This window comes from Bombina bombina, chromosome 7 (genome assembly GCF_027579735.1).
Source record: "Bombina bombina isolate aBomBom1 chromosome 7, aBomBom1.pri, whole genome shotgun sequence".
Lineage (NCBI taxonomy): Eukaryota > Metazoa > Chordata > Amphibia > Anura > Bombinatoridae > Bombina > Bombina bombina.
In genome coordinates, this window is record NC_069505.1 from 197,543,410 (window position 1) to 197,570,450 (window position 27,041).

General features: G+C 41.4%; 1 protein-coding gene across 1 annotated transcript in view; it reads left to right on the forward strand.

Annotated features, from left to right (window-relative positions):
* LOC128666128 (CD59 glycoprotein) overlaps positions 1-26,712 on the forward strand; it is a 101,278-nt gene extending 74,566 nt beyond the window's left edge. Inside the window, exon 4 of the mRNA XM_053720542.1 lies at positions 26,393-26,712. Coding sequence (XP_053576517.1) covers positions 26,393-26,580 — 188 coding nt within the window. The 3' untranslated portion in view covers positions 26,581-26,712. The remainder of the gene's footprint in view (positions 1-26,392) is intronic.
* The last annotated feature ends 329 nt before the right edge of the window (positions 26,713-27,041 follow it).

Below are 27,041 nucleotides of genomic sequence, written 5' to 3' on the forward strand. Positions count from 1 at the left end.
CCTGAGATTTTCCCTATACCTGATGCTGTCTCTGATATGATTGCTAAGGAATGGTCTAAACAAGGTGTCTCTTTTAAACCCCTCTTCTAGGTTTAAAAAAAGGGTCTCAACTGGATTCTTTTATTTCTACTATTACTGGAGGTAAGGGAGTTTTTCTTTCAGAGGGCAAAAAGTAAAAAGGGAAATTTAAAACTCCCAATCGTTTTCGTTCCTTTCGACAGAACAGATAACTGACTCTGCCCCTAAACCCTCTGGTTCAGTCTGGAGACCTTCAAATTGGAATAAATCCAAGCAGAATAATAAACCTCTGGTTGGTGGCAGATTTAAACTTTTAAAAAAAATCTTCGCTAGAAAATCTCAAGTTGGGGAGCTATCTGTGGGTGACAGCACAAGGGGTTTGGAATCTTTGGGAGGCAAGGTTACCAATCAATATTTTAGACCTCTTCAGGCTTGGTCTGTATTGAAAAGGAATCAAAATACAAGGTTAGGACCAGCACGGTTATCAGGTTCCTGGTCTACTGGGAGTCACTGCAAAAACTCCCAAAGTACAATGAACAAGCCTCAAAAAGAGGTAGACCGGAGTCGAGTAAAAATCCCTTTATTGTTACATCAGGGGACATGATTAAGGAGAACGTCCCTGAAACATTGTGGTTTGTTTGATCCCCTGATGTAATAATAAAGGGATTTCTACTTTACTCCGGTCTGCCTCTTTGAGACTTACTCTATTGAAAAGGGAGCCTTATCTCCGTTTTCAGACAGACAATATTATGGCAGTAGCTTATGTCAATCATCAAGGGGTAGCCTAAAGTTCCCTAGCTATGATAGAAGTATATTGATTTTTTTCATGAGCAGAATCCAATTCCTGCCTTATCACTGTGATTCACATCCCAGGGGTAGACAACTGGGAAGCAGATTACCTCAGTCATCAGTCCCTACATCCAGGAGAGTGGTCTCTCCATCTAGATGTGTTCTATCTGATTGTGAAACTCTGGGGCCTACCAGAAATAGATCTGATGGCCTCTTCATTTGAACAACAAACTTCCCAGGTACCTTGTGAGGTCCAGGGATCCTCAGGCAGAGGTGTTGGATGCTCTAGCAGTTCCCTGGTCTTACTAGTCTGCTTATATTTCCCCCCTTTGGTCCTGCTTCCCAGAGTGATTTCCAAAATAAAAATGGAACAGTCATCTGTGATCATGATAGCCCCAGCCTGGCCTCACAGGGTTTGGTATTCGAATTTGGTCTGAATGTCCAGTTGCCCGCCAAGGCCTCTTCCTCTAAGGCCAGACCTTCGGTCTCAAGGCCCCTTTTTCTTTCCAGATCCAAATTCTCTGAACTTAATGGCATGGAAATTGAACGCTTATTTCTCAGTCATAGAGGATTCTCTGACTGTGATTAACACTATGATTCACAAAGTTTGTTATGGGCACAAATCAATTATTGGATTAAGGAAATACTACTAATAGAAACAGAGATTCATGTACTTCAAGTTTGCTTTCTAGTCAAGTGTTCAGAACATTGTAGGAACAATGAATTAGTTAATACTATCTTATTAATAACAAAGAATCTTATTCTAAAAAATTGGAAGTCTTCTAGACTTCCAAAATGTATTGATTTAAAACAAATTTTATCAGAGTGTACGATAGAACATTACGCTTTACAGCAACCAACTAAGACTTTTTTTCATGAATGGATACCAGTTATGGAATAATTACCCTAATATATGTACAAGCTGAACTAATAAGACCTTTTAATAAAACAGAATTTGTATTACAAAATATTAATGCCGGCCATTTTCCAAACTTTTGGCTAGACGCATAAGTGTTTGGTGGGGCGTTTTTGTTTTGTTTTTTGTTTCCTCCTTCTCCCTTCCCTGGACAAAGGTAAAGTTAAAATTCAGAAGATCCTATTGCAGCATAGAAGTTTAGTATAAGAATATAGGTTTAAGTATGTAAAGAAGAATGTATGTTAGAAGGAATTTTATTTTATGACGTAACAAGTTAATTCTTGGATGTATATGGTTAACTTGATATGTCGGTTTCTGTTAAAATTTAGAAGAATCTAGTGTAACACAGAAGTCTATGATATGAAAATAGGTCAAGTATGTAAAGAAGTATTATGTTAGAAGGAATCTTATTTAATTATGTAACAAATTAATTATTGGATGTATAAGGATAATTTGACATATGTTTGTTTTTATTTTGCTTGCTCTTTTTCTTTGAAATGATGTATGTACAATTGAAAATAGTAGAATTTTGCTATTGAAAATGAATAAAAAGATTAAAAAAAAAAAAAGGATTCACAAAGTTTGGAAAACTTATATTTTGTGGTGTACTTCCCATGATTATTCTTGGCATTCTTTTAGAATTCCTAGAATTCTTCAATTTCTACAGGCTGGTTTAGATAAGGGTTTATCTGCTAAATTTCTGCCCTTTCTCTATTGTTTCATAGGAAAATCGCTAATCTTCCTGATGTTCATTGTTTTGTTCAGGCTTTAATCTAGATGATTAAACCTGTTGTTAGGCCTATTTCTTTCATGTAATTAGCAAGAGTCCATGAGCTAGTGACGTATGGCATATGCATTCCTACCAGGAGGGGCAAAGTTTCCCAAACCTCAAAATGCCTATAAATACACCCCTCACCACACCCACAATTCAGTTTTACAAACTTTGCCTCCCATGGAGGTGGTGAAGTTTGTGCTAGATTCTACGTTGATATGCGCTTCGCAGCAGGCTGGAGCCCGGTTTTCCTCTCAGAGTGCAGTGAATGTCAGAGGGATGTGAAGAGAATATTGCCTATTTGAATTCAATGGTCTTCCTCTAGGGGATCTATTTCATAGGTTCTCTGTTATCGGTCGTAGAGATTCATCTCTTACCTCCCTTTTCAGATCGACGATATACTCTTATATACCATTACCTCTACTGATTCTCGTTTCAGTACTGGTTTGGCTGTCTACTATATGTAGATGAGTGTCTTAGGGTAAGTAAGTCTTATTTTTTATGACACTCTAAGCTATGGTTGGGCACTTTATATGTAAAGTTCTAAATATGTGTTTAAACTTATATTTGCCATGATTCAGGATAATCAGTATTCCTTATTTCAGACAGTCAGTTTCATTATTTGGGATAATGCATATGAAATATTTTTTTTTTTTCTTACCTTAAAAGAATTTTTTCAATTGACTTTTTTTCCCTGTGGGCTGTTGGGCTCGCGGGGGCTGAAAATGCTTCAATTTATTGCGTCATTCTTGGCGCAGACTTTTTTAGCGCAAAATTTTTGTCATTTCCGGCGCCCTAATTGACGCTGGAAGTTTGTGTATGGTTGCGTCATTTTTGACATTCAGACGTTTTTTTGCGCCAAAATTGTGGGCGTCGTTTTTTCCGGCGTCACAGGACGTGGCGTCATACTTGGCGCCAAAAAATATGGGCGTTGTACTTGGCGCCAATAATGTGGGCGTCATTCTTGGCGCCAAAAAATGTGGGCGTCATTCTTGTCTCCACCTTTTTTTCACATTATTTCAGTCTCATTTTTCATTGCTTCTGGTTGCTAGAGGCTTGTTCATTTGGCATTTTTTCCCATTCCTGAAACTGTCATTTAAGGAATTTGATAATTTTGCTTTATATGTTGTTTTTTCTATTACATATTGCAAGATGTCTCAACATGACACTGGATCATAATCTACTTCTGGAAAGACGCTGCCTGATGCTGGTTCTACCAAAGTTAAGTGCATCTGTTGTAAACTTTTGGTAACTGTTCCTCCGGCTGTTTGTGATAACTGTCATGATAAACTTTCTAATGCAGATTGTGTTTCCATTAGTAATAATCCATTACCTGTTGTTGTTCCTTCAACATCTAATGTTCAGGATGTCCCTGTTAATGTAAAAGAATTTGTTTCTAAATCTATTAGGAAGGCTCTGTCTGTTATTCCTCCTTCCAGTAAGCGTAAAAGGTCTTTTAAAACTTCTCATATTTCAGATGAATTTTTTAAGGGACCGTCATCATTCTGACTTATCTGTTTCTGATGAGGATCTATCTGGTTCAGAAGATTCTGCCTCAGATATTGACACTGATAAATCTTCATATTTATTTAAGATGGAGTTTATTCGTTCTTTACTTAAAGAAGTGTTAATTGCAGTAGATATGGAGGAGTCTAGTCCTCTTGATACTAAATCTACTAAGCGTTTAAATTCGGTTTTTAAACCTCATGTAGTTATTCCTGAAGTTTTTCCAGTTCCTGATGCTATTTCAGAAGTAATTTCTAGGGAATGGAATAGTCAGTCTGGGTACTTCATTTACTCCTTAAAGGTTTAGGAAATTGTACCCTGTGCCATCTGATAGATTAGAGTTTTGGGATAAAATCCCTAAAGTTGATGGGGCTATTTCTACTCTTGCTAAACGTACTACTATTCCTACGGCGGATAGTACTTCCTTTAAGGATCCTTTAGACAGGAAGCTTGAATCCTTTCTAAGGAGAGCTTATTTATGTTCAGGTAATCTTCTTAGACCTGCTATTTCTTTGGCTGATGTTGCTGCAGCTTCAATTTTCTGGTTGGAGGCTTTAGCACAACAAGTGTCAGACCATAATGCTTATAGCATTGTTAAACTTCTTCAACATGCTAATAACTTTGTGATTCCATTTTTGATATCATTAGAATTGATGTCAGATATATGTCTTTAGCTATCTTAGCTAGAAGAGCTTTATGGCTTAAATCTTGGAATGCAGATATGACTTCTAAGTCAACTTTGCTTTTTCTTTCTTTCCAAGGTAATAAATTATTTGGTTCACAGTTGGATTCTATTATTTCAACTGTTACTGGGGGGAAAGGAACCTTTTTGCCTCAGGACAAAAAATCTAAAGGTAAATACAGGGCTGCTAATCGTTTTCGTTCCTTTCATCAGAATAAAGAACAGAAGCCTGACCCTTCCCCTAAAGGATCGGTTTCCGTTTGGAAACCTTCTCCAGTCTGGAATAAATCCAAGCCTTTTAGAAAGTCAAAGCCAGCTCCTAAATCCGCATGAAGGTGCGGCCCTCATTCCAGCACAGCTGGTTTGGGGGCAGGTTACGATTTTTCAAAGATATTTGGATCAATTCGATTCACAGTCTTTGGATTCAGAACATTGTTTCTCAAGGATACAGAATAGGTTTCAAGATAAGACCTCCTGTGAGAAGATTTTTTCTCTCTCGCATTCCAGTAAACCCAGTGAAGGCTCAGGCATTTCTGAAATGTGTTTCAGATCTAGAGTTGGCTGGGGTAATTGTGCCAGTTCCAGTTCTGGAACTGGGTCTGGGGTTTTACTCAAATCTATTCATTGTACCAAAGAAGGAGAATTCCTTCAGACCAGTTCTGGATCTAAAAATATTGAATCGTTATGTGAGAATACCAACATTCAAAATGGTGACTATAAGGACTATTCTGCCTTTTGTTCAGCAAGGGCATTATATGTCCACAATAGATTTACAGGATGCATATCTTCATATTCTAATTCATCCAGATCACTATCAGTTTCTGAGATTCTCTTTTCTAGACAAGCATTACCAGTTTGTTGCCCTTCCGTTTGGCCTAGCAACAGCTCCAAGGATCTTTTCAAAGGATCTCGGTGCCCTTCTCTCTGTAATCAGAGAACAGGGTATTGCGGTATTTCCTTATTTGGACGATATCTTGGTACTTGCTCAGTCTTTACATTCTGCAGAATCTCATACGAATCAACTTGTGGTGTTTCTTCAAAAACATGGTTGGAGGATCAATTTACCAAAGAGTTCTTTGATTCCTCAGACAAAGGTAACCTTTTTGGGCTTTCAAATAGATTCAGTGTCCATGACTTTGTCTTTAACAGAAAAGAGACGTCTGAAGTTGGTTTCAGCTTGTCGAACCCTTCAGTCTCAATCATTCCCTTCGGTAGCTTTTTGCATGGAAATTCTAGGTCTCATGACTGCTGCATCGGACGCGATCCCCTTTGCTCGTTTTCACATGAGACTTCTTCAGCTTTGTATGCTGAACCAGTGGTGCAGGGATTATACAAGGATATCACAAATAATATCCTTAAATCCCAATGTTCGATCTTCTCTGACTTGGTGGTTGGATCACCATCGTTTAATTCAAGGGGCCTCTTTTGTTCGTCCAACCTAGACTGTTATCTCAACAGATGCGAGTCTTTCAGGTTGGGGAGCTGTATGGGGATCTCTGACAGCGCAGGGGGTTTGGGAATCTCAGGAGGCGAGATTACCAATCAACATTTTGGAACTCCGTGCGATTTTCAGAGCTCTCCAGTTCTGGCCTCTTCTGAAGAGAGAATCGTTTATTTGTTTTCAGACGGACAATGTCACAACCGTGGCGTATGTCAATCATCAAGGTGGGACTCAGTCCTCAAGCTATGAAAGAAGTATCTCGGATACTTGTATGGGCGGAATCCAGCTCCTGTCTAATTTCTGCGGTTCACATCCCAGGTGTAGACAATTGGGAAGCGGATTATCTCAGTCGCCAGACGTTACATCCGGGCAAATGGTCTCTTCACCCAGAGGTATTTCTTCAGATTGTTCAGATCTGGGGACTTCCATCAATAGATCTGATGGCCTCTCATCTAAACAAGAAACTTCCCAGGTATCTGTCCAGATCCAGGGATCCTCAGGCGGAAGCAGTGGACGCGTTGTCGCTTCCTTGGAATTATCATCCTGCCTATATCTTTCCGCCTCTAGTTCTTCTTCCAAGAGTGATTTTCAAAATTCTAATGGAACGTTGGTTTGTTCTGCTGGTGGCTCCAGCATGGCCTCACAGGTTTTGGTATGCGGATCTCATTCGGATGGCCAGTTGCCATCCTTGGACACTTCCGTTAAGACCAGACCTTCTATCTCAAGGCCCATTTTTCCATCAGGATCTCAAATCATTAAATTTGAAGGTATGGAGATTGAACGCTTGATTCTTAGTCATAGGGGTTTCTCTGACTCAGTTATTAATACTATGTTACAGGCTCGTATATCTGTGTCTAGGAAGATTTATTATCAAGTCTGGAAGACTTACATTTCTTGGTGTTCTTCTCATAAATTCTCTTGGCATTCTTTTAGAATTCCTAGAATTTTACAGTTCCTTCAGGATGGTTTGGATAAAGGTTTATCTGCAAGTTCTTTGAAATGACAAATCTCTGCTCTTTCTGTTCTTTTTCACAGAAAGATTGCTAATCTTCCTGATATTCATTGTTTTGTACAGGCTTTGGTTCGTATCAAGCCTATCATTAAGTCAATTTCTCCTCCTTGGAGTCTTAATTTGGTTCTGAGGGCTTTACAGGCTCCTCCGTTTGAACCTATGCATTCTCTGGATATTAAATTACTTTCTTGGAAAGTTTTGTTCCTTTTGGCCATCTCTTCTGCTAGAAGAGTTTCTGAGTTATCTGCTCTTTCTTGTGAATCTCCTTTTCTGATTTTTCATCAGGATAAGGCGGTGTTGCGGACTTCATTTAAATTTTTACCTAAGGTTGTGAATTCTAACAACATTAGTAGAGAAATTGTTGTCCCTTCATTGTGTCCTGATCCTAAGAATTCAAAGGAGAGATCTTTACATTCTTTGGATGTAGTAAGAGCTTTGAAATATTATGTTGAAGCTCCTAAAGATTTTAGAAAGACTTCTAGTCTATTTGTTATCTTTTCTGGTTCTAGGAAAGGTCAGAAAGCTTCTGCCTTTTCTTTGGCGTCTTGGTTAAAGTCTTTGATTCATCATGCTTATGTGGAGTCGGGTAAGTCCCCGCCTCAAAGGATTACGGCTCATTCTACTAGGTCAGTTTCTACTTCCTGGGCTTTTAAGAATGAAGCTTCGGTTGATCAGATTTGCAAAGCAGCAACTTGGTGGTCTTTGCATACTTTTACTAAATTCTACCATTTTGATGTGTTTTCTTCTTCTGAAGCAGTTTTTGGTAGAAAAGTACTTCAGGCAGCTGTTTCAGTTTGATTCTTCTGCTTATGATTTCAGTTTTTTTCTTTATTTAGATTAAAACTTTTGATTTGGGTTGTGGATTATTTTTTCAGCGGAATTGGCTGTCTTTATTTTTTTGTCCCTCCCTCTCTAGTGACTCTTGCGTGGAAGTTCCACATCTTGGGTACCTGCTATCCCATACGTCACTAGCTCATGGACTCTTGCTAATTGCATGAAAGAAAACATAATTTATGTAAGAACTTACCTGATAAATTCATTTCTTTCATATTAGCAAGAGTCCATGAGACCCACCCTTTTTTGTGGTGGTTATTTTTTTGTATAAAGCACAATTATTCCAATTCCTTATTTTTGATGCTTTCGCTCCTTTCTTATCACCCCACTTCTTGGCTTTTCGTTAAACTGAATTGTGGGTGTGGTGAGGGGTGTATTTATAGGCATTTTGAGGTTTGGGAAACTTTGCCCTTCCTGGTAGGAATGTATATCCCATACGTCACTAGCTCATGGACTCTTGCTAATATGAAAGAAATGAATTTATCAGGTAAGTTCTTACATAAATTATGTTTTCTCCTCCTTGGAGTCTTTATCTAGTAATGAAAGTGTTGCAGGCTCCTCCTTTTGAGCCTATGCATAAATTGGACATTAAACTACTTTCTTGGAAGGTGTTGGTTTATTTGGCTATCATTAAAATATTATGTTGATGCTACTAAGGATTTCAGACAGACTTCTAGTCTGTTTTGTTCTGTTTTCTGGTCCTAAGAAAGGCCAGAAGGCCTCGGTTATTTCTTTAGCCTTGGTTAAGCTTTGTGAATCACAAGTTTTATTTGGAGACGGGTCAGCCTCCGCCTCAAAGATTTACAGCTCATTCTACTAAATTGGTTGCTTCATCTTGGGCTTTCAAAAATTAGGCTTCAGTTGATTAAATTTGCAAAGCAGCCACATTGGTCTCGATGATCTAAGCCTCGTCAGATCAAACCTAGTTTTTCTCGCCGACTCTCGCAGGGCCTGCCCTGGTGGAATGATCATAAAAAAGGGGCAGTCCCTGCGAGTGGCAATATGGCTCCTATTAAAAGTGATGGAGCTCGCTGGATAGGGACACTTTACTCCTTAGAGTGAAGTTAGCAGTGAGCAGGGGGTGTACTTTAAAAATTAAAGGGACTGTATACACCAATTTTCATATAACTGCATGTAATAGACACTACTATATAAAAGAATATGCACAGATACTGATCTAAAAATCCAGTATAAAAACTTTTAAAAACTTACTTAGAAGCTCCCAGTTTAGCGCTATTGATGAGGTAGTCTGGGACACCCACTGAAAAGGGGCTGGGTAAACAAAAAGAGCAGACACTACCCACCTCCCCTGCATACGAAAAGACATATAACATAAACAGGAGTCTGTAAACGTGTGTATACATAGACACTGTGGGGCTTTGTTAAGAGGCTGAAAATCAGCACGTTCTTAAAAAAAATAAAATAAGCAAAACTATACATTTTTTCTTCTATAAAGGTAAGACGAGTCCACGGATTCATCCATTACTCGTGGGACATTATCCTTCCCTACAGGAAGTGACAAAGAGCACCACAGCAGAGCTGCCCATACAGCTCCTCCACTAGTTCCACCCCCCAGTCATTCTCTTTGCCTACTCTAAGTACTAGGAAGGGTAAAGTGAAAGAGGTGATAAAATATTAGTTTTTAATTTCTTCAATCAAGAGTTTATTTTAAATGGTACCGGTGTGTACTATTTACTCTTAGGCAGCAGATGGATGAAGACTGCTGCCTGGAGGATGATGATCTTAGCATTTGTAACTAAGGTCCATTGCTGTTCCCACAGAGGCTGAGGAGTACAGGAAACTTCAGTGTGAGGAACGGTTTCATGCTATGCAGCAATGAGGTATGTTCAGTCATATTTTTTCTGGAGAGACTGTGTATTTCAGAAAGGCTGTCATTATACCCAGGAGGGTAAGGGTGAGCAGTAATCCTAGAGCTAAAAGAAGGGCATTACTTAGCTTGCATATGGGGCAGGTTTCATATATGGTTGACACTGAATTACAAATGTTTGTGAGCAAACGTTTTTTTTGAAGGGAGTGCTTTAATGTTTTTTGTGGGCAAATGAACGTTTTGGGCAATTTTATTGGGGCACACATGGCTTAACTTTAGGGTCTTAGAACCCACATGGCTAGTTATAACCGCTCTGGTGCGGTTCTTTAAGGCTGAGGAAACCTCGAGTGGGGCCTATTTTCGCGCCTCAGATGCGCAGTTAGTTTGTCAGCAAACAGCAAGCTCTTACTTCTGAGGGCCCTGGTGTATGTTTTGGGCCAAATCGAAGCTTATACCCCACACTTTCGATCCCTGAGGGCAGGTAGGGCCACAGCAGGGCTGTGGCAAGGTGCTGAGTTTTTCCGGATCTGGGCCTATTTTCGAGCCGGTTTTGAAATTAAGAGGTTAATAGTTAAAAAAAAAATTGTTGTGCAATCTTAACTACCTATAGTGTGTCTACATACAAAATTTTGAGAAATTTGGTGCATGTTTAGGCTGTTTTTCAGAACGTGTATGCTTTTTTTCTCTTAAAGGCGCAGTACCGTTTTTTTAAGATATTTTTTTTCACTAAATAAAGTGTTTTTATGCTAGTTTGTGGTCATTACTAGCCTGTTCAACATGTCTGACATTGAGGAAAGTCAATGTTCAATATGTTTAGAAGCCATTGTGGAACCTCCACTTAGAATGTGTCCCTCATGCACTGATAGGTCTATAAATTGTAAAGAACATATTTTAGTATGTCGCAGGATGATTCTCAGTCAGAAGAGAATCGGGTTATGCCATCTAATTCTCCCCAAGTGTCACAACCTTTAACGCCCGCCAAGTACTTCTAGTGCGTCTAATTCTTTCACCCTGCAAGATATGGCCACAGTTATGAATACTACCCTCACAGAGGTTTTATCTAAGCTGCCTGGGTTGCAAGGGAAGTGCAGCAGGTCTGGGGTGAGAACAAACGTTGAGCCCTCTGACGCTTTATTAGCTATATCCGATGTACCCTCACAATGTTCTGAAGTGAGGGATTTGCTGGCTGAGGGAGAGATTTCTGACTTAGGAAATATGTTCCCTCAGACAGATTCAGATATGACGGCTTTTAAATTTAAACTAGAACACCTCCGCTTATTGCTCAGGGAGGTTTTAGCGACTCTGGATGATTGTGACCCTATTGTAGTTCCAGAGAAATTGTGTAAAATGGACAGATTCCTAGAGGTTCCTGCCTACACTGTTTTTCCGGTCCCTAAGAGGATTTCGGAAATTGTTTCTGAGGAGTTGGCTAGACCAGGTATTCCGTTCGCTCCCCCTCCTACTTTTAAGAAAATGTTTCCCATATCAGACGCCGTGCGGGACTCGTGGCAGATGGTCCCTAAGGTGGAGGGAGCTATTTCTACCCTGGCTAAGCGTACAACTATACCTATTGAAGACAGTTGTGCTTTTAAAGATCCTATGGATAAAAAATTAGAGGGTCTCCTAAAAAAAATATTTGTTCATCAAGGTTTTCTTCTCCAACCTATAGCGTACATTGTTCCTGTAACTACTGCAGCGTCCTTTTGGTTCAAGGCTCTGGAAGAGGCTCTTCAGGTTGAGACCCCATTAGAGGATATTCTGGATAGAATTAGGGCTCTCAAGCTAGCGAATTCTTTCATTACATATGGCGCTTTTCAACTGGCTAAATTAGCGACGAAGAATTCAGGTTTTGCCATTTTAGCGCGTAGAGCGTTATGGCTTAAGTCCTGGTCTGCTGATGTGTCATCAAAGGCTAAGCTTTTAGCCATCCCTTTCAAGGGTAAGACTCTATTCGGGCCTGAACTGAAAGAGATCATTTCAGACATCACTGGAGGGAAAGGCCATGCCCTTCCTCAGGATAAGACGAATAAGATGAGGACCAAACAAAATAATTTTCATTCCTTTCGAAACTTCAAAGGTGGTCCCTCTTCCTCTTCCCCTGCCGCAAAGCAAGAGGGGAATCCTTGCTCAATCCAAGTCAGTCTGGAGACCTAACCAGACTTGGAGCAAGGGTAAACCGGCCAAGAAGCCCGCTGCTGCCACCTAGACAGCATGAAGGGGTAGCCCCCGATCCGGGACCGGATCTAGTAGGCGGCAGACTTTCTCTCTTCGCTCACGCTTGGGCAAGAGACGTTCAGGACTCCTGGGCTTTAGAAATAGTAACCCAGGGGTACCTTCTAGATTTCAAAGATTCTCCCCCAAGGGGGAGATTCCATCTTTCTCAATTGTCTGTAAACCAGACAAAAAGAGAGGCGTTCTTACGCTGTGTAGAAGACCTATATTCCATGGGAGTGATCTGCCCAGTTCCGGAAACAGAACAGGGGCAAGGGTTCTACTCCAATCTGTTTGTGGTTCCCAAAAAAGAGGGAACTTTCAGACCAATTTTGGATCTCAAGATCCTAAACAAATTCCTCAGAGTCCCATCCTTCAAGATGGACACCATTCAGACTATTTTGCCAATGATTAAGGAGGGTCAGTATATGACCACCGTGGACTTAAAGGATGCGTATCTACACATTCCTATCCACAAAGATCATTACCAGTTCCTCAGGTTCGCATTTCTGGACAAGCATTACCATTTTGTGGCTCTTCCCTTCGGGTTGGCCACGGCTCCCAGAGTTTTCACAAAGGTACTAGGGTCCCTTCTGGCGGTTCTAAGGCCGCGGGGCATAGCTGTGGCGCCTTATCTGGACGATATCTTAATCTAGGCGTCAACTTACCAACTAGCCAAGTCTCACATGGACATCGTGTTGGCTTTTCTAAGATCTCACGGGTGGAAGGTGAACGTAAAAAAGAGTTCACTTATCCCTCTCACAAGAGTTCCATTCCTGGGAACTCTGATAGATTCGGTGGACATTAAAAAATTTCTGACGGAGGTCAGGAAATGAAAGATTTTAACCACCTGCCGAGCTCTTCATTCCATTCCTTGGCCGTCAGTGGCTCAGTGTATGGATGTAATCGGACTAATGGTAGCGGCAATGGACATAGTTCCGTTTGCTCGCTTGCATCTCAGGTCACTGCAACTATGCATGCTCAAACAGTGGAATGGGGATTATGCAGATTTATCTCCTCAGATAAATCTGGATCAAGAGACCAAAGACTCTCTTCTTTGGTGGTTGTCTCAGGATCATCTGTCCCAGGGAATGGGTTCCCGCAGGCCAGCATGGGTCATTGTGACGGCGGACGCCAGCCTATTGGGCTGGGGTGCAGTCTGGAATTCCCTGAAAGCACAGGGTGTGTGGACTCAGGAGGAGGCTCTCCTCCCGATAAATATTCTAGAACTGAGAGCGATATTCAACGCGCTTCAGGCGTGGCGTCAGCCAGATTCATAAGATTTCAGTCGGACAATATCACGACTGTAGCATATATCAATCATCAGGGGGGAACAAGGAGTTCTCTAGCGATGATAGAGGTTACCAAAATAATTTGATGGGCAGAGACTCACTCTTGCCATCTATCAGCAATCTATATCCCAGGAGTGGAGAACTCGGAAGCGGATTTTCTAAGTCGCCAGACTTTTCATCCGGGGGAGTGGGAACTCCATCCGGAGGTGTTTGCACAATTGATTCAGCAATGGGGCACACCAGAATTGGATCTGATGGCGTCTCGTCAGAATGCCAAACTTCCTCGTTACGGGTCCAGGTCAAGGGATCCCCAGGCAGTACTGATAGATGCTCTGGCAGTACCCTGGTCGTTCAACCTGGCTTATGTGTTTCCACCATTTCCTCTCCTTCCTCGTTTGATTGCCAGAATCAAACAGGAGAGAGCTTCAGTGATTTTGATAGCACCTGCGTGGCCACGCAGGACTTGGTATGCAGACCTGGTGGACATGTCATCTCTTCCACCGTGGTCTCTGCCACTGAGACGGGACCTTCTGATTCAAGGTCCGTTCCAGCATCCAAATCTAGTTTCTCTGCGACTGACTGCTTGGAGATTGAACGCTTGATCTTATCCAAGCGGGGGTTCTCTGAGTCAGTCATAGATACCTTGATTCAGGCTCGAAAGCCTGTCACCAGGAAAATTTATCTTAAGATATGGCGTAAATATCTTTATTGGTGCGAATCCAAAGGCTACTCATGGAGTAAGATCAGGATTCCTAGGATTTTGTCATTTCTCCAAGAAGGAATGGAGAAGGGGCTATCAGCTAGTTCCTTAAAGGGACAGATATCTGCGTTATCAATTCTACTGCACAAGCGTCTGGCAGATGTTCCAGACGTTCAGTCGTTCTGTCAGGCTTTAGTTAGAATCAAGCCTGTGTTTAAACCTGTTGCTCCGCCATGGAGTTTGAATTTAGTTCTTAAAGTTCTTCAAGGGGTTCCGTTTGAACCTATGCATTCCATAGATATTAAGCTTCTATCTTGGAAAGTTCTGTTTTTAGTTGCTATCTCTTCGGCTCGAAGAGTTTCTGAACTATCTGCATTACAATGCGACTCGCCTTATCTTGTTTTCCATGCAGATAAGGTGGTTCTGCGTACCAAACCTGGATTCCTTCCTAAGGTTGTTTCTAATAAGAATATTAATCAGGAAATTGTTGTTCCTTCTCTGTGTCCTAATCCTTCCTCTAAGAAGGAGTGTCTATTGCACAACTTGGACGTGGTTTGTGCTTTAAAGTTTTACTTACAAGCGACCAAAGATTTTCGTCAAACATCTTTTGTTTGTTGTCTATTCTGGAAAACGTAGAGGTCAAAAAGCTACGGCTACCTCTCTTGCCTTTTGGCTGAAAAGCATCATCCGTTTGGCATACGAGACTGCTGGGCAGCAGCCTCCTAAAAGAATTACAGCTCACTCTACTAGAGCGGTGGCTTCCACATGGGCTTTTAAAAATGATGCTTCTGTTGAACAGATTTGTAAGGCTGCGACTTGGTCTTCGCTTCATACCTTTTCCATATTTTACAAATGTGATACCTTTGCTTCTTCGGAGGCTGTTTTTGGGAGAAAAGTTCTTCAAGCAGTGGTGCCTTCTGTTTAACCATCTGTCTTGTCCTTCCCGTTCATCCGTGTCCTGTAGCTTTGGTATTGTATCCCACAAGTAATGGATGAATCTGTGGACTCGTCTTACCATAGAAGAAATCAATTTATCAGGTAAGCATAAATTTAGTTTTCTTCTATAAAGGTAAGACGAGTCCACAGCCCGCCCTGTCATTTTAAGACAGATTATATTTTTTGATATAAACTCAGTCACCTCTGCACCTTGGAGTTTCTCCTTTTTCTTCCTGTACCTTCGGTCGAATGACTGGGGGGTGGAGCTAGGGGAGGAGCTGTATGGGCAGCTCTGCTGTGGTGCTCTTTGCCACTTCCTGTAGGGAAGGATAATGTCCTACAAGTAATGGATGAATCCGTGGACTCGTCTTACCATAGAAGAAATCAATTTATCAGGTAAGCATAAATTTATTTTTTTCTTCAAAATGGAACATACTTGATTAAATTGGCTGGAATATTCTGTCGAAAAGACCACTGTTTCTTGAGTTACTGTATTTTGTCTCTTAGACCCCTGAATTAGCTCATGTTGTGATGTTTGCCTCACATCATTGTAAGTTGAACCCAACTTAATCTCTTCTGAGAACCTAGTGTGATTATCAAAAAAGTATCTCATAGCCTGTACACCCATATGGTGTGGTATACTAGAGTATAGAGCAGTGGCGTCCACCACTACCCATCTGTACTCTCTTTCCCATTTAAGATTATTCAACAATTGTAGAAGATGTGTTGAATCCCTTAAATTACATCCAACAATGTTTTAAATGCAGAAAAGGTATTGGTCGGTGCAAAGCCCAGTCCCCTTGACAATAAAGAAATTTGTTCTCCAGTCAAAGTAACATCTGAGAGATTAAGAACAGTTAGTCCTTCTTGTTCGCTTTGGTTTTTCTTACTGGGCTTTGCACCGACCAATACCTTTTCTGCATTTAAAACATTGTTGGATGTTAACAAATTTATAAGGAAGTTAACTTTGAAGAGGTTTTTTTTGGTGCAGAACGCCAGTTCTCATATTAATACTGTACATGATGAAGTAATTTGTGTTAGTAGCAGTGGTGCAACACATGGTGTAGGCACAGATCAGTTATTGGATTTTGGAGATATTATGTTAGAAGGTCTTAGGGGCATGGAGGATGATTATGGTTTGGAGGATGTTGATATTCCTATTCTCACGAAACATTCCTCTAACTTCTACCCTATCCAATTTAGAGGCACTGCACTAAATATTTATCAGAAGAGAGTAGAAAGAGAGGTCTTAGCTTTGGAGAATACTGTGAAACAGAAAAAGAAAAGAGAATTTAATTTGACCCAAAAGGAAAGAGCTGCGTTAACATCTCTTGAGAGGAATACAAGCATTGTTATCCGAAATTCGGATAAAGGTGGGAACGTGGTCGTTCTTAATAAGAATGACTATGTTTCAGAGAGTAACAGACAGCTTTGTTTAAATCAAAACCGATGAAAATATTAGAACCAACCATTGCAGTCGGACTCCTCACCAGGGATCAGGTTGAGCTATTGGTTCCAGAGAATCCTCGGATTCTAATTTTTCATTATTTACCAAAAACTCATAAGAACATGACCCAACCCCCGGGACCTCCTATTGTCTCGGGGATTGGGTCATTGTTTGAACCCACCTCAGAGTGGATAGACTCAATTTTACAGCCCCTGGTGAGGAGTCTAAAGAGTTATTTAAGGGATTCAACACATCTTCTACAATTGTTGAATAATCTTAAATGGGAAAAAAGAGTACAGATGGGTAGTGGTGGACGCCACTGCTCTATACTCTAGTATACCACACCATATTGATGTACAGGCTATGAGATACTTTTTTGATAATCACACTAGGTTCTAAGAAGAGATTAAGTTGGTTTTATTTGAGATCATTGATTTTTGCTAAAACACAATTTTTTTTTATGTTCAACAGGGAATTCCACATATAGATTTGTGGGACGGCGATGGGGGCAAAATTTGCTCCCTCGTTCGCAAATCTGTATGTGGGATGGTGGGAGAATCGGTATTTATATAATGAACAAAACCCCTTTAAGAATCAAATTGTTTTTTATATGCGTTTCATAGACGACTTGATTTTTGTAGTTAGAGAACCTTTTGATTATAGTAATTTCCTTACTTGTTTGTAGGTGAGACTTATGGAATTGTAGCCAACTTCTTGGATCTCACTTTGAAAGGAGATGTTAATACTGGAGTGGTCATAAGTGTGACACATTTCGTAAGCTGACAGCTGGGAATACTATTTTGCATGCAAAGTCTTGTCACCCACCACATTTGGTGCATTCAATTCCCAGAGGTCAGCTTTTGCGGTTACGTAGAAACACAAATTCAGATAACTTATTTGATAAACAGGCTAGGGCACTGATTGAACGCTTCAAGATGAGAGGTTATGATGAACATCTACTGAATCAGACTTACAATGATGTGATGCAAACATCACAACATGAGCTAATTCAGGGGTCTAAGAGACAAAATACAGTAACTCAAGAAACAGTGGTCTTTTCGACAGAATATTCCTGCCAATTTAATCAAGTATGTTCCATTTTGAAGAAAAATCTTAATTTTCTTGAGGATATCACTTTGAGACCTCATATTGGCACATGTAAGTTTGTGCCGAGAAAACCACCAACACTGTCTTCTAGGTTGTCGCCTAGCCTAATTTGTTCTGATCACACTGATAGGAGTGATTGGATTAGGAAGAAGGGGACTTACAAATGTGGTCATGGTCCGTGTGTAACCTGTGGCTTCATAAGTGTGGGAGTGTTAGGAGTTCAGAAACTGGGGAAGAATTTTTGCATAGGTTTTACGCCAATTGCAGAACTACGTTTGTAGTATATCTTTTAGTGTGCAAACATTGCAATTTACAATATACAGGTAAAACAACTAGAGAATTGAGATCCAGGATTAGGGAGCATATAAGGGATACCAGAGAATATGTAAAGGAATCTGCAGTGGCAAGACACTTTAATCTGATACATGACTAATGTTTTTGACATGAAAGTTCAAATAATTGATCGTAATATGTTCCCACCTAGGGGAGGTGATAGAAGTAAGTTACTATTAAAACAGGAATTATATTGGATATATAAGCTTAGGACTATCACTCCCCTAGGTTTGAACCGTGAGTGGGACATGAGTTATTTTGTTGAATAATTTTAGGGATTAACCCATTGTTGAATTAGTATATTGCACGGTTTATGTATGGAATATATCATACTTATGTTTTTGTATAGGCATAGCATTGCCATCATTAGGGTCTTGTAGCATTTTAGTGGTTTAGCCATTTATAAGATTCTATGAGTGTGTTTTTGAATATATCTTGTAAGGTTTTGTGACAGGCATGCATAATTTATTAATGTGTGAAACATAGGTATATAATCAATAGACCATATTAGTTCTGTGTTCATTGTTATATTGGTTTCTTGTTGCTCATCGTTTTTTTCTATTGCCATAGTATATGTAATGAAGAAAAATACTAACTTTGATGTGTATATATACATATATTTTATATATCAGTGTTTTCTTGCATTTTAATATATTATATTACCAACCGGTGTACTTTCACTTTAAATAGGGAGAGTACACTGAGCAAACTCACCCTATGATTAAGTGCTCAACTGAGCACGAAACTAGTCAGGGAGTTTATGAGCCGTTTACAATTTTAATCTATGTTTAAATAAAGGTGAATTTTAATTTTACCATTTTTTAGCCCTTTTGACTCCTTTACTAAAGTGGTGCTGTACAACCACTATTAAAATTAGCACACAGAGACCCAAATGAACCCAAACAGGGAAGGAGGCCACACCTATACCAGGCAAAACCCGGGATAAAACCAGGCACGGAGACCAAAAGACGTCTCCCCAACATCCTGCAAGCAAGGAACGCAACTAAAGAGGCAAAAACCTCCCAGCGCCTGCCCTAGAATACCTAAGTATTCGACCGTGAAAGAGCGTGTAACAGACCAAGGCGAAACCCCAAGTTCGAGAACACAGTCTCTAACAGGACGACACAGAGGAAGCTTGCAAGGAAGAAGCAGTCATCAAAAAACAGCCCCCGACAAAGGGCTTGCTCCAGGCAACCTAAGCCGCCGGACCTACTCACAGGACCCTAAAAAGGGGAACACAAAGCCTCCATCGAGGCCCCCCGAGAAGGAGAGAATACCCTCAGAACTCAAAGGAAGAGGAAACCATCTCCTGTCAAAGGAGCACGGAGAAAGGAAAAACCATCTCCTAGCAGACTATAGACTCAGCAAGCTCACACATCCCAAAGGATACTGTGACCCATAAACCACTCGTGCATCCTGACCTGCAGACCGAGCTGGGCCACCAATATAAGGGAACAAAAATCCCGAAACTGGAACAGGAACGAGCGTAAAGATGGCAGAGCTATCCCCCCAGAGTATAAGTAAAACCCTACTCTAAACCAGACAAGGCCATAGACCTAAGGATCTATCAAACAGGCCCCACAGTTTGACATGGAACTAGCAAGGTTCCAGGTGGAACCAAGTCCACCTTCCACTTCCCAACCAGCCCCAAGTAAGGACTCCATATCCCTAAGAAGAGAATGTCCCCCCCCAAAAAAGGGAAGAGGCCGGAAGGGCAATATAACAGTCTTAAAGGCCCGAAGCCACCGGCTAAACAGGAAGAAAAAAATCCAGCAAATGTCCTAGAGAGGACCCCCTCACAAGTAGTTCGCCCAACAGAGGTACAGCCAACCCATTCACCTGCAGAGCAGAGAATCCACGGGTACACTGGCAAACTAACAGGGGAATGCAACCCTAAGGTGCACAAGAAACTGGAATCCAGCACCAGCAGCTGGGTAGAACCCCACATTCTTGAGGCGCAAGCCACCCAGCTAACCCCAGATGACATGGGTTACTCTGTGGCAAGGAGTAATAAATACTCCAATAAACCGGGCCAACCCTGACCCGGTCCGTTAGATGGAGCAAGGACATAGCTCCAGTTCCCAACATCGTGGAACATCCCGACCAGCCCTGAGATCCAAAACACCCAAAACTGGGACAGGAGCGAAGCCCCAGAAAGAGTAAGACTCAGGAGAAAAACAGGTCCGGGTACCGAATAGTTCAGGCAACTATACCCTGGAACTAAACACCCCGACTGGCCAAAAAAACAGACAAAGGGAATGGAGCATATCCAGAGAATCCGGACAGCGAAGAGAACTCGAATGCCCCGACCAAAGGAAGGAACTACCCCTCGATAAAGTCTAACTCTCCAAGTAGCAAGGCTAGCAGTCAAAGGAAGGGACTTCACAAGGCCTCAGGACAACAGAAGGGATACCTCAAGTTCCCAAAACCTTACTAGCAGGGCTAGTCTCCCCATCACCTCCACACAGACAGAGGACACAGGGGCGAGAAAGGTACTAACCCTTCCCAGCTCCTGGAAACCCCGAGCTAAGCAAGTCCCCACAGGGATCAACCAACGTCCGGAACACAGATCCCCCAAAAAGAGATCTAACCACCCGGAGACAATGGAAGATGACCCAAATGTCTCATAACTCAGACAGACCCTAAGCGGCCTAGAGAAGAGTCGTATCTAGATACACTAGAAACGGCTTACATGCACCCCCTTAAGGTGCCAAAATCTGCAACAGGTTTCAAAATAGAAAACCTTCTGCATGCTGTACAGCTATCCTACAAGCTGTTGGATCAAGCCCCAATAGGACCATCCAGAAGCCTAAAACTGAAGGCCAAACCACTCAACCAGTGGTAACAGGGCGCTATGCCCACCAGCCCTCTCCCACATGGAGGAGGAAACTCTAGGTCCTGATGAAATCAGATGCCAGATAGTGACGCAGCGGAACCCTCCCCTGACCGGTCATCTATTACTGAAGGCTATAAGGACTGAAACCATCTTTTTCCGCCTTGCGAACCCACAGGTCCTCTAGAATGCTTAGTTGAACATAAAAAAACAATAACTTGAGCACTCAGCGCTACTACCGAACCAGTCCAGCAGAAACAGCGCCAAGTGTCTGAACAGGCACAAAACTGAATGAACCCGACAGCACCAGCCTGTACTCAGGGTCCTAACCGGCAAGCTGCATAAATTCTCCCACATAGGGGAAAAACAGAAAACAGACAATATTGAACATAGGACTAATGTGTCTAAACAACTTCCGGAGAAGTAACAGAGTATCGATCCCAGATGGTTCCCGAAGGAAACAAACACAAATTAATACATTAATAATAATAATAATAATAATACAAAGTAAAATATAAGGCAACCCGAATGTTAATACCCAAAAGACAAAGGCCTACCCGCAGGACCAGCCAAACGGAGCCCTATCTTTCAAACAAACTGGGAAAGATCGCAAACAAATGACAAACAGGAGAGAACCCCCATGTCTAATGAGGTGCACCATTCGCATTATCAGACGGAAATTCCCCATATCTGTTAATGATAGGGTCATTCAATAACTGAAAAAGATGTCTAAGCAACACGCTAAGGCGCGCAATCCTGTAATGAAAGGCACAACAGTCTGGAACAGTTACACCCGCAGGGAACTGTAGAGGCCCCCCCCAAGGCGGAAGATCCGGGACAATAGGGCACGAGCACAATCTCAAATAAATGTCTGGACTCTGCAGGCGGGCCATCGCTAATATTATCTGGAAATGAAAACGTGCTGCAACCTTCGGTGGGAACACGCCACCCCGCATGGAGGAACCATAAACTGGGTTACCCGCATGTGTAGAAGTATTAATTGGTAGGGAACTCGCCTCCTGGAGGACGGGGCCCCCAGAGGCGGATGGCTCAGCAGGCCCCTGATTCCCTGAGCCCGAGGAAACAGGCGCTCTAATATGGCATACGGAACAAAACTGGTCGACATGTGTCAACGAGGCCAATCTGGATTTATCACCGGACACAGAATCTGAAATCAAAATAGTCTCGGTATCAGAATCCTCTGTAGCTGAATCTGAAATGAGCACAGTCTCAGCATCAGAATCCTCCATAACTGGATGGAGGAAATATCAATATGGACTAAAGTATTAAAACAAAAATGCCACCTGACACCCACAATGGCTGGGGCACTCACCACCTCCTATGTCCAGACCCCTGCGGACTAGAATATTCCCTTCACCACACGGTCAGGAATGCGGAAATGGGGAACGGAACCACGCCCGAACACAAGGTGAACCGTATAGTCCAAAAAAGTGCGCCCAACCAAAAGGCCCCGTCACTTCCAAAGGCCTCAAAGTTCCAACCAAGAGCCCATAAACATCACACATAAGCAGGTTGAATCACATAACATAATTATAACCCCCCCTGTTCAATAACCCCCCTCAGGAGATATTAACCCTTGATTCCAAGATACTAACAAAGACTCACTGAGACCCATATGTCATATAGTTGAACCCGAAAGGTAATATAGACTCTCTGGAAAAACATTCACATTACAGTACATTGACGATAAAGTAAAATGAAATGCTCTTACCGGAATCTACCGTGGAAGAGGAACACAGCCTTTCAAGTGTGACGAATAGTGGCATCGCCTCCGCCATGGACTTGAGAGAAGAAAGCAGGCAGCGGAGCGAAGTTTGGCAACGCTGATTGCTTGAGGAGCTGTTAATGAGTCAGGATGGTTTCACAGAGACACTCTCCCTGCATCTCCGGACTCTAACTTTCATCCAAGCCCTCACTGAGAAACTGACAGGACTACTTAAAACTCCTGTCCCATGCCGAAGAGTACTACCCTCCATAAGAGACAAAAATTAAAAATTCTGACACTTCTCTGCCAACCTCCTGGGACGAAAGGCAAAGAATGACTGGGGGATGAGGGGAGTGGGAGGAGTATTTAAGCCTTTGGCTGCGGTGTCTTTGCCTCCTCCTGGTGGCCAGGTTCTTAATTCCCAAAAGTAATGAATGCAGCTGTGGACTCTTTCCATTTAAGAAGAAAATTAGCACTAAGAGGAAAAAATACTAAACTTAAGATTGTTGTGCACTGCACCACTGTGTATAATAAATGGTGATCTATCTTCTACACTCAACTCAATTATATATTAAATAATAATCTATCTAAGTAACTATCTCTATATCATCATTTATCATCTAATATTTATTTATATATATATATTATTAACAATATATATATTATTTACAATTCGAACATCCTACAAGCAACTGAACATATATAATTAAAATTATATTTTAAAATTGACCCAGACAGGGAATGTAATCAATGTTATGCGTCACAGAAGTTAGTAAAAATGAAAGTCACTTTAAAGTTTTTGTACACTACTCACTTTATTGCTCACAACTTTGAGCGCATGTCATACCACCGCCACACCACTCCCAGATGAAGAAGGATGTTGCTCCCACACACTCTGCAACCTCTGCAATAATGGCGGTTTCGAGGGCATTCTCGGGTCCGCCCACGGATGCACACTGGCCCGCCTCTCAACCTCCCTCTCCGCCTCCGTTTTCATGACATAGAATTTTTTTTATTAAATCGCGTACTCTCCTGGGTTTTAAATCGCATATGCGATTAATCGTGCAGTCCTAGTTTGAATGGTTCAATTATTTGTTTTGTATGATGTTTAAAATCCGAATTTTATTGTGCTTTTTCATATAAAAATGCAGTATATGCCCTTGGGGGCTGATTTATCAAGCCCCATATCGGCCCCAATGTCTTTGTGTCCGCGCGAGTTAGGAGTTAAGGAGCAACGGTCTTAAGACCACTGCTCCTTAACTCATTAGCTACCTCTGAGGCAGCGGACAGCAATCCGCCCGATCGCATATGATCGGGTTGATTGACACCCATTGCTAGCGGACGATTGGCCGCAAATCTGCAGGGGGCAGCATTGCGCAAGCATTTCTAGTGAAATGCTTGTGCAATGATAAATGCCAACAGCATATGCTGTTGGCATTTATCGATGTGCGGCGGCCATTAATAAATTCTTCTCTGCATACCTTTACTGGATTTTTAAATTTTTTTATGTTTTTTGCCTCGTCAGAAGCTGCTTTTGCTAGAAAGGTCCTTCAGGCAGTTGTCTCAGTTTGATAATTGTGCCTTTATTTTGAGTTTGAGTCATAAAAGCCACTATTTTTGGGTTTAATTTTCTCAGCGAAAAAAAGCTGTTTTTATTTTATCCATCCCTTCTTGTTGCTTGTGGACTTCCACATCTTGGGTATTATATCCCATACGTAAAAGTTTTTGGACTCTCGCCACCTATATGAAAGAAAAATGTATATAAGAACTTGCCTGATAAATTAATCTTTTATGGTGGTGAGAGTCCACGAGGCCCCACCCGTTTTGGGGTTAAATTTTTTTAAAGTACATTTTTTTTTTTTATTTTTTTTTTTTTCTCCTCATTATTGGCTTTTACTCCTTTTAAACACCTCACCACTTGGCTATTCATAAAACTGAGGTATGTGTGAGGTGAGAAGGGTTTTATAGGCTTTTGAGGTCTGGGAAACTTTGCCTTCTCCTGGTAGGAATGTATATCCCATACTTAACAGCTCGTGGACTGTCACCAACATTAAATAAATTAATTTATCAGGTAAGTTCTTATATAAATTTGTTTTTTCCTGAGCATCAATCAAAAAATTCTGTTAGTTTGATTGTTTTGGTCCCCTTTGAAGGGACATTAAACACTTTGAGATGGTAATATAAAATTATTAATCTTGTGTGTGTATATAGTATGTAGCATTTATTTAGTGTTTAATGTCCCCTTAAATGCAACATTACACATCCCCAACGATAGTGATTTCCATTCTTACAATATTTTCTTGTCTGGAACATATGGTGCCCACCTGTGGGGTTCTGTGCCCTCCCTATACATTAAGCCCCATAGGTGCCAGCTGTCTGAATTAGCTGCTAGTGACTTATTTACGTGCTGAGAGGAGGATCGGGGCAGAAGGGGTTAAATAAAGATAGCAATACACATAATACCCTCAACTTTAGCCCCTGGGTTCCTAAAGGGTCATTAACCATCTCGCGTTTGTACCAAGCTGCTAAGTCTGTACCTTGTGCGACCTGTATGAACCCACTGCATTCGGCTAGTTGTAGAATGGTCTGTGACCTCCTGGGTAGAGAGGGATAAATAAAAGCAAAAGGTGTTTAGGGCCCTTTTTTATTTCGTGTTGGGGTCTTTTTTTGCACCACAAATCTGAAGGTCGAGAACTAGCCCTGGCACCAACATTAAAGGGACAGGAAACCCCAAAATTTTCATACATGATTCGGATAGAACATACAATTTGAAACTTTCCAATTTACTTCTAATATGACATTTGCTTCATTCTCTTTTTATCCATTGCTGAAGGTACAGCACTGCACTACTACACAACTAGTTAGCCAATCACAAGAGACAAATGTGTGCAGGTGTTCTGTAATATTCTTCTACTGCGTTACGTTTCCCTACCTCCTGCCACGCCTACAAAAAACTTGCAAAGGCAGTTGTGCACGCATGTGCTCACTGCCTACAATAAACTTGTAAATTTACTACAGAGCACGCATGCGATCATTGCCGCAGTCGGAAAATATTACAGAACTGGCATGTCCATAATTTTGGCACTAGCTGAGGCAAGTTAAATAACAGTGGAAAAAATGCTTCATATTAATGAAAAACGTTCATTAATTTAATTAAACAAATCCGTATTTTGCCACTGTTATTTAGATTTCCCCAGCTAGTGCTAAAATTAAACAAATCATCGAGACAGAGCTGTCCGTCCCACAGTGGGCAGGAAACTGCGTCCCGTAAACACTGATAGTTCATAGTGTCACGGGGCAATTTAAATAACAGTGGCAAAAAAAAGGCTTCATATTCAAATATATAGTATGGTTTTGTTTGATTAATTTTGGCACTAGCTGGTGACATGTAAATAACAGTGGCAAAATACGGATTTGTTTGATTTAACTAATGAACGTTTCTCATTAATATGAAGCCTTTTTTTGCCTCTGTTATTTAAATTGCCCCAGCTAGTGTCAAAATTATGGACGTACCAGTTCTGTAATATTTGCTGACTGTGGCAATGAGCGCATGTGTGCTCTTGTAGTATATTTACAAGTTTATTGTAGGAGTGTTCTGTAATATTTTCCGACTGCGGCAGTGAGCGCATGCGTTCACAACTGCCTTTGCAAGTTTTTTTGTAGGTGTGGCTATAGGTAGGGAAACGTAGCGCAGTAAGAGAATATTACATAACACAGGCACCAATCAGAAGCTAGCTCCCATTACTGTAGGATATGTGCATATTCTTTTTCAACAAGGGTTACCAAGAGAACGAAGCACATTTGAAAATAGCAGTGAATTTAAAAGTGTATTAAATGACACTCTCTCTGAATCGTGCAAGTTTAATTTTGACTTTCCTATCCCTTTAAGTTGCCATAATTGTTTATGGTGTTAACAAAGTAAATGTATTTACAGATGTGAATTGCACACAGAGAGGGAGGGGGATCTCTGCTGTAAAATGTACTAATTCTGGTGTATTTGTTTATCCAGGTGACAAGTCCAAGGCTCAGTGCTATGATTATAGCAAGTGCAATCGTGATACTGTTAAACAGGAATTTACAGTGTCCAATTTTCAGCTGACGTGCTGCACGTCCGATCTGTGTAACCACAGTGCGCGCAGCCTGCCCAGCACCTTCCTGGCCGTCTTCCTGGTGATCGCAGTCCTGCTCCTCTACTGAGTCATCACACTACTGTACTTTCACTGAGACAAAGGATTGTGTTTATGACATAAAAACCAAATGTAAATCGTTATGTCTAACTTCAGCTGTACAGGCCACTGTGTTTTATAAAGCTAACAAGTTGTTCAGTTAGATGTAATAGTCTTCATTGTGAAACCATCATATCCTGATTACAAAACATGCGCTTTCCAGTGTGTGACTGGCGCTGTGTGAATACAGATGTGTGTGACTGGCACGCCTGGTGCTGTGTGGTTACAGATGTGTGTGTGACTGGCAGGCCTGGCAATGTGTGATTATAGGAGTGTGTGGCTGGCAGGCCTGGTGCTGTGATTTACATACATGTGTGTGACTACTGACTAGCAGTCCTGGCGCTGTGTGGTTAAAGGTGTGTGTGTATGACTGGCAGGCTTGGCGCTGTGTGATTTACAGGTGTGTGTGACTGGCAGGCCTGGCGCTGTGTG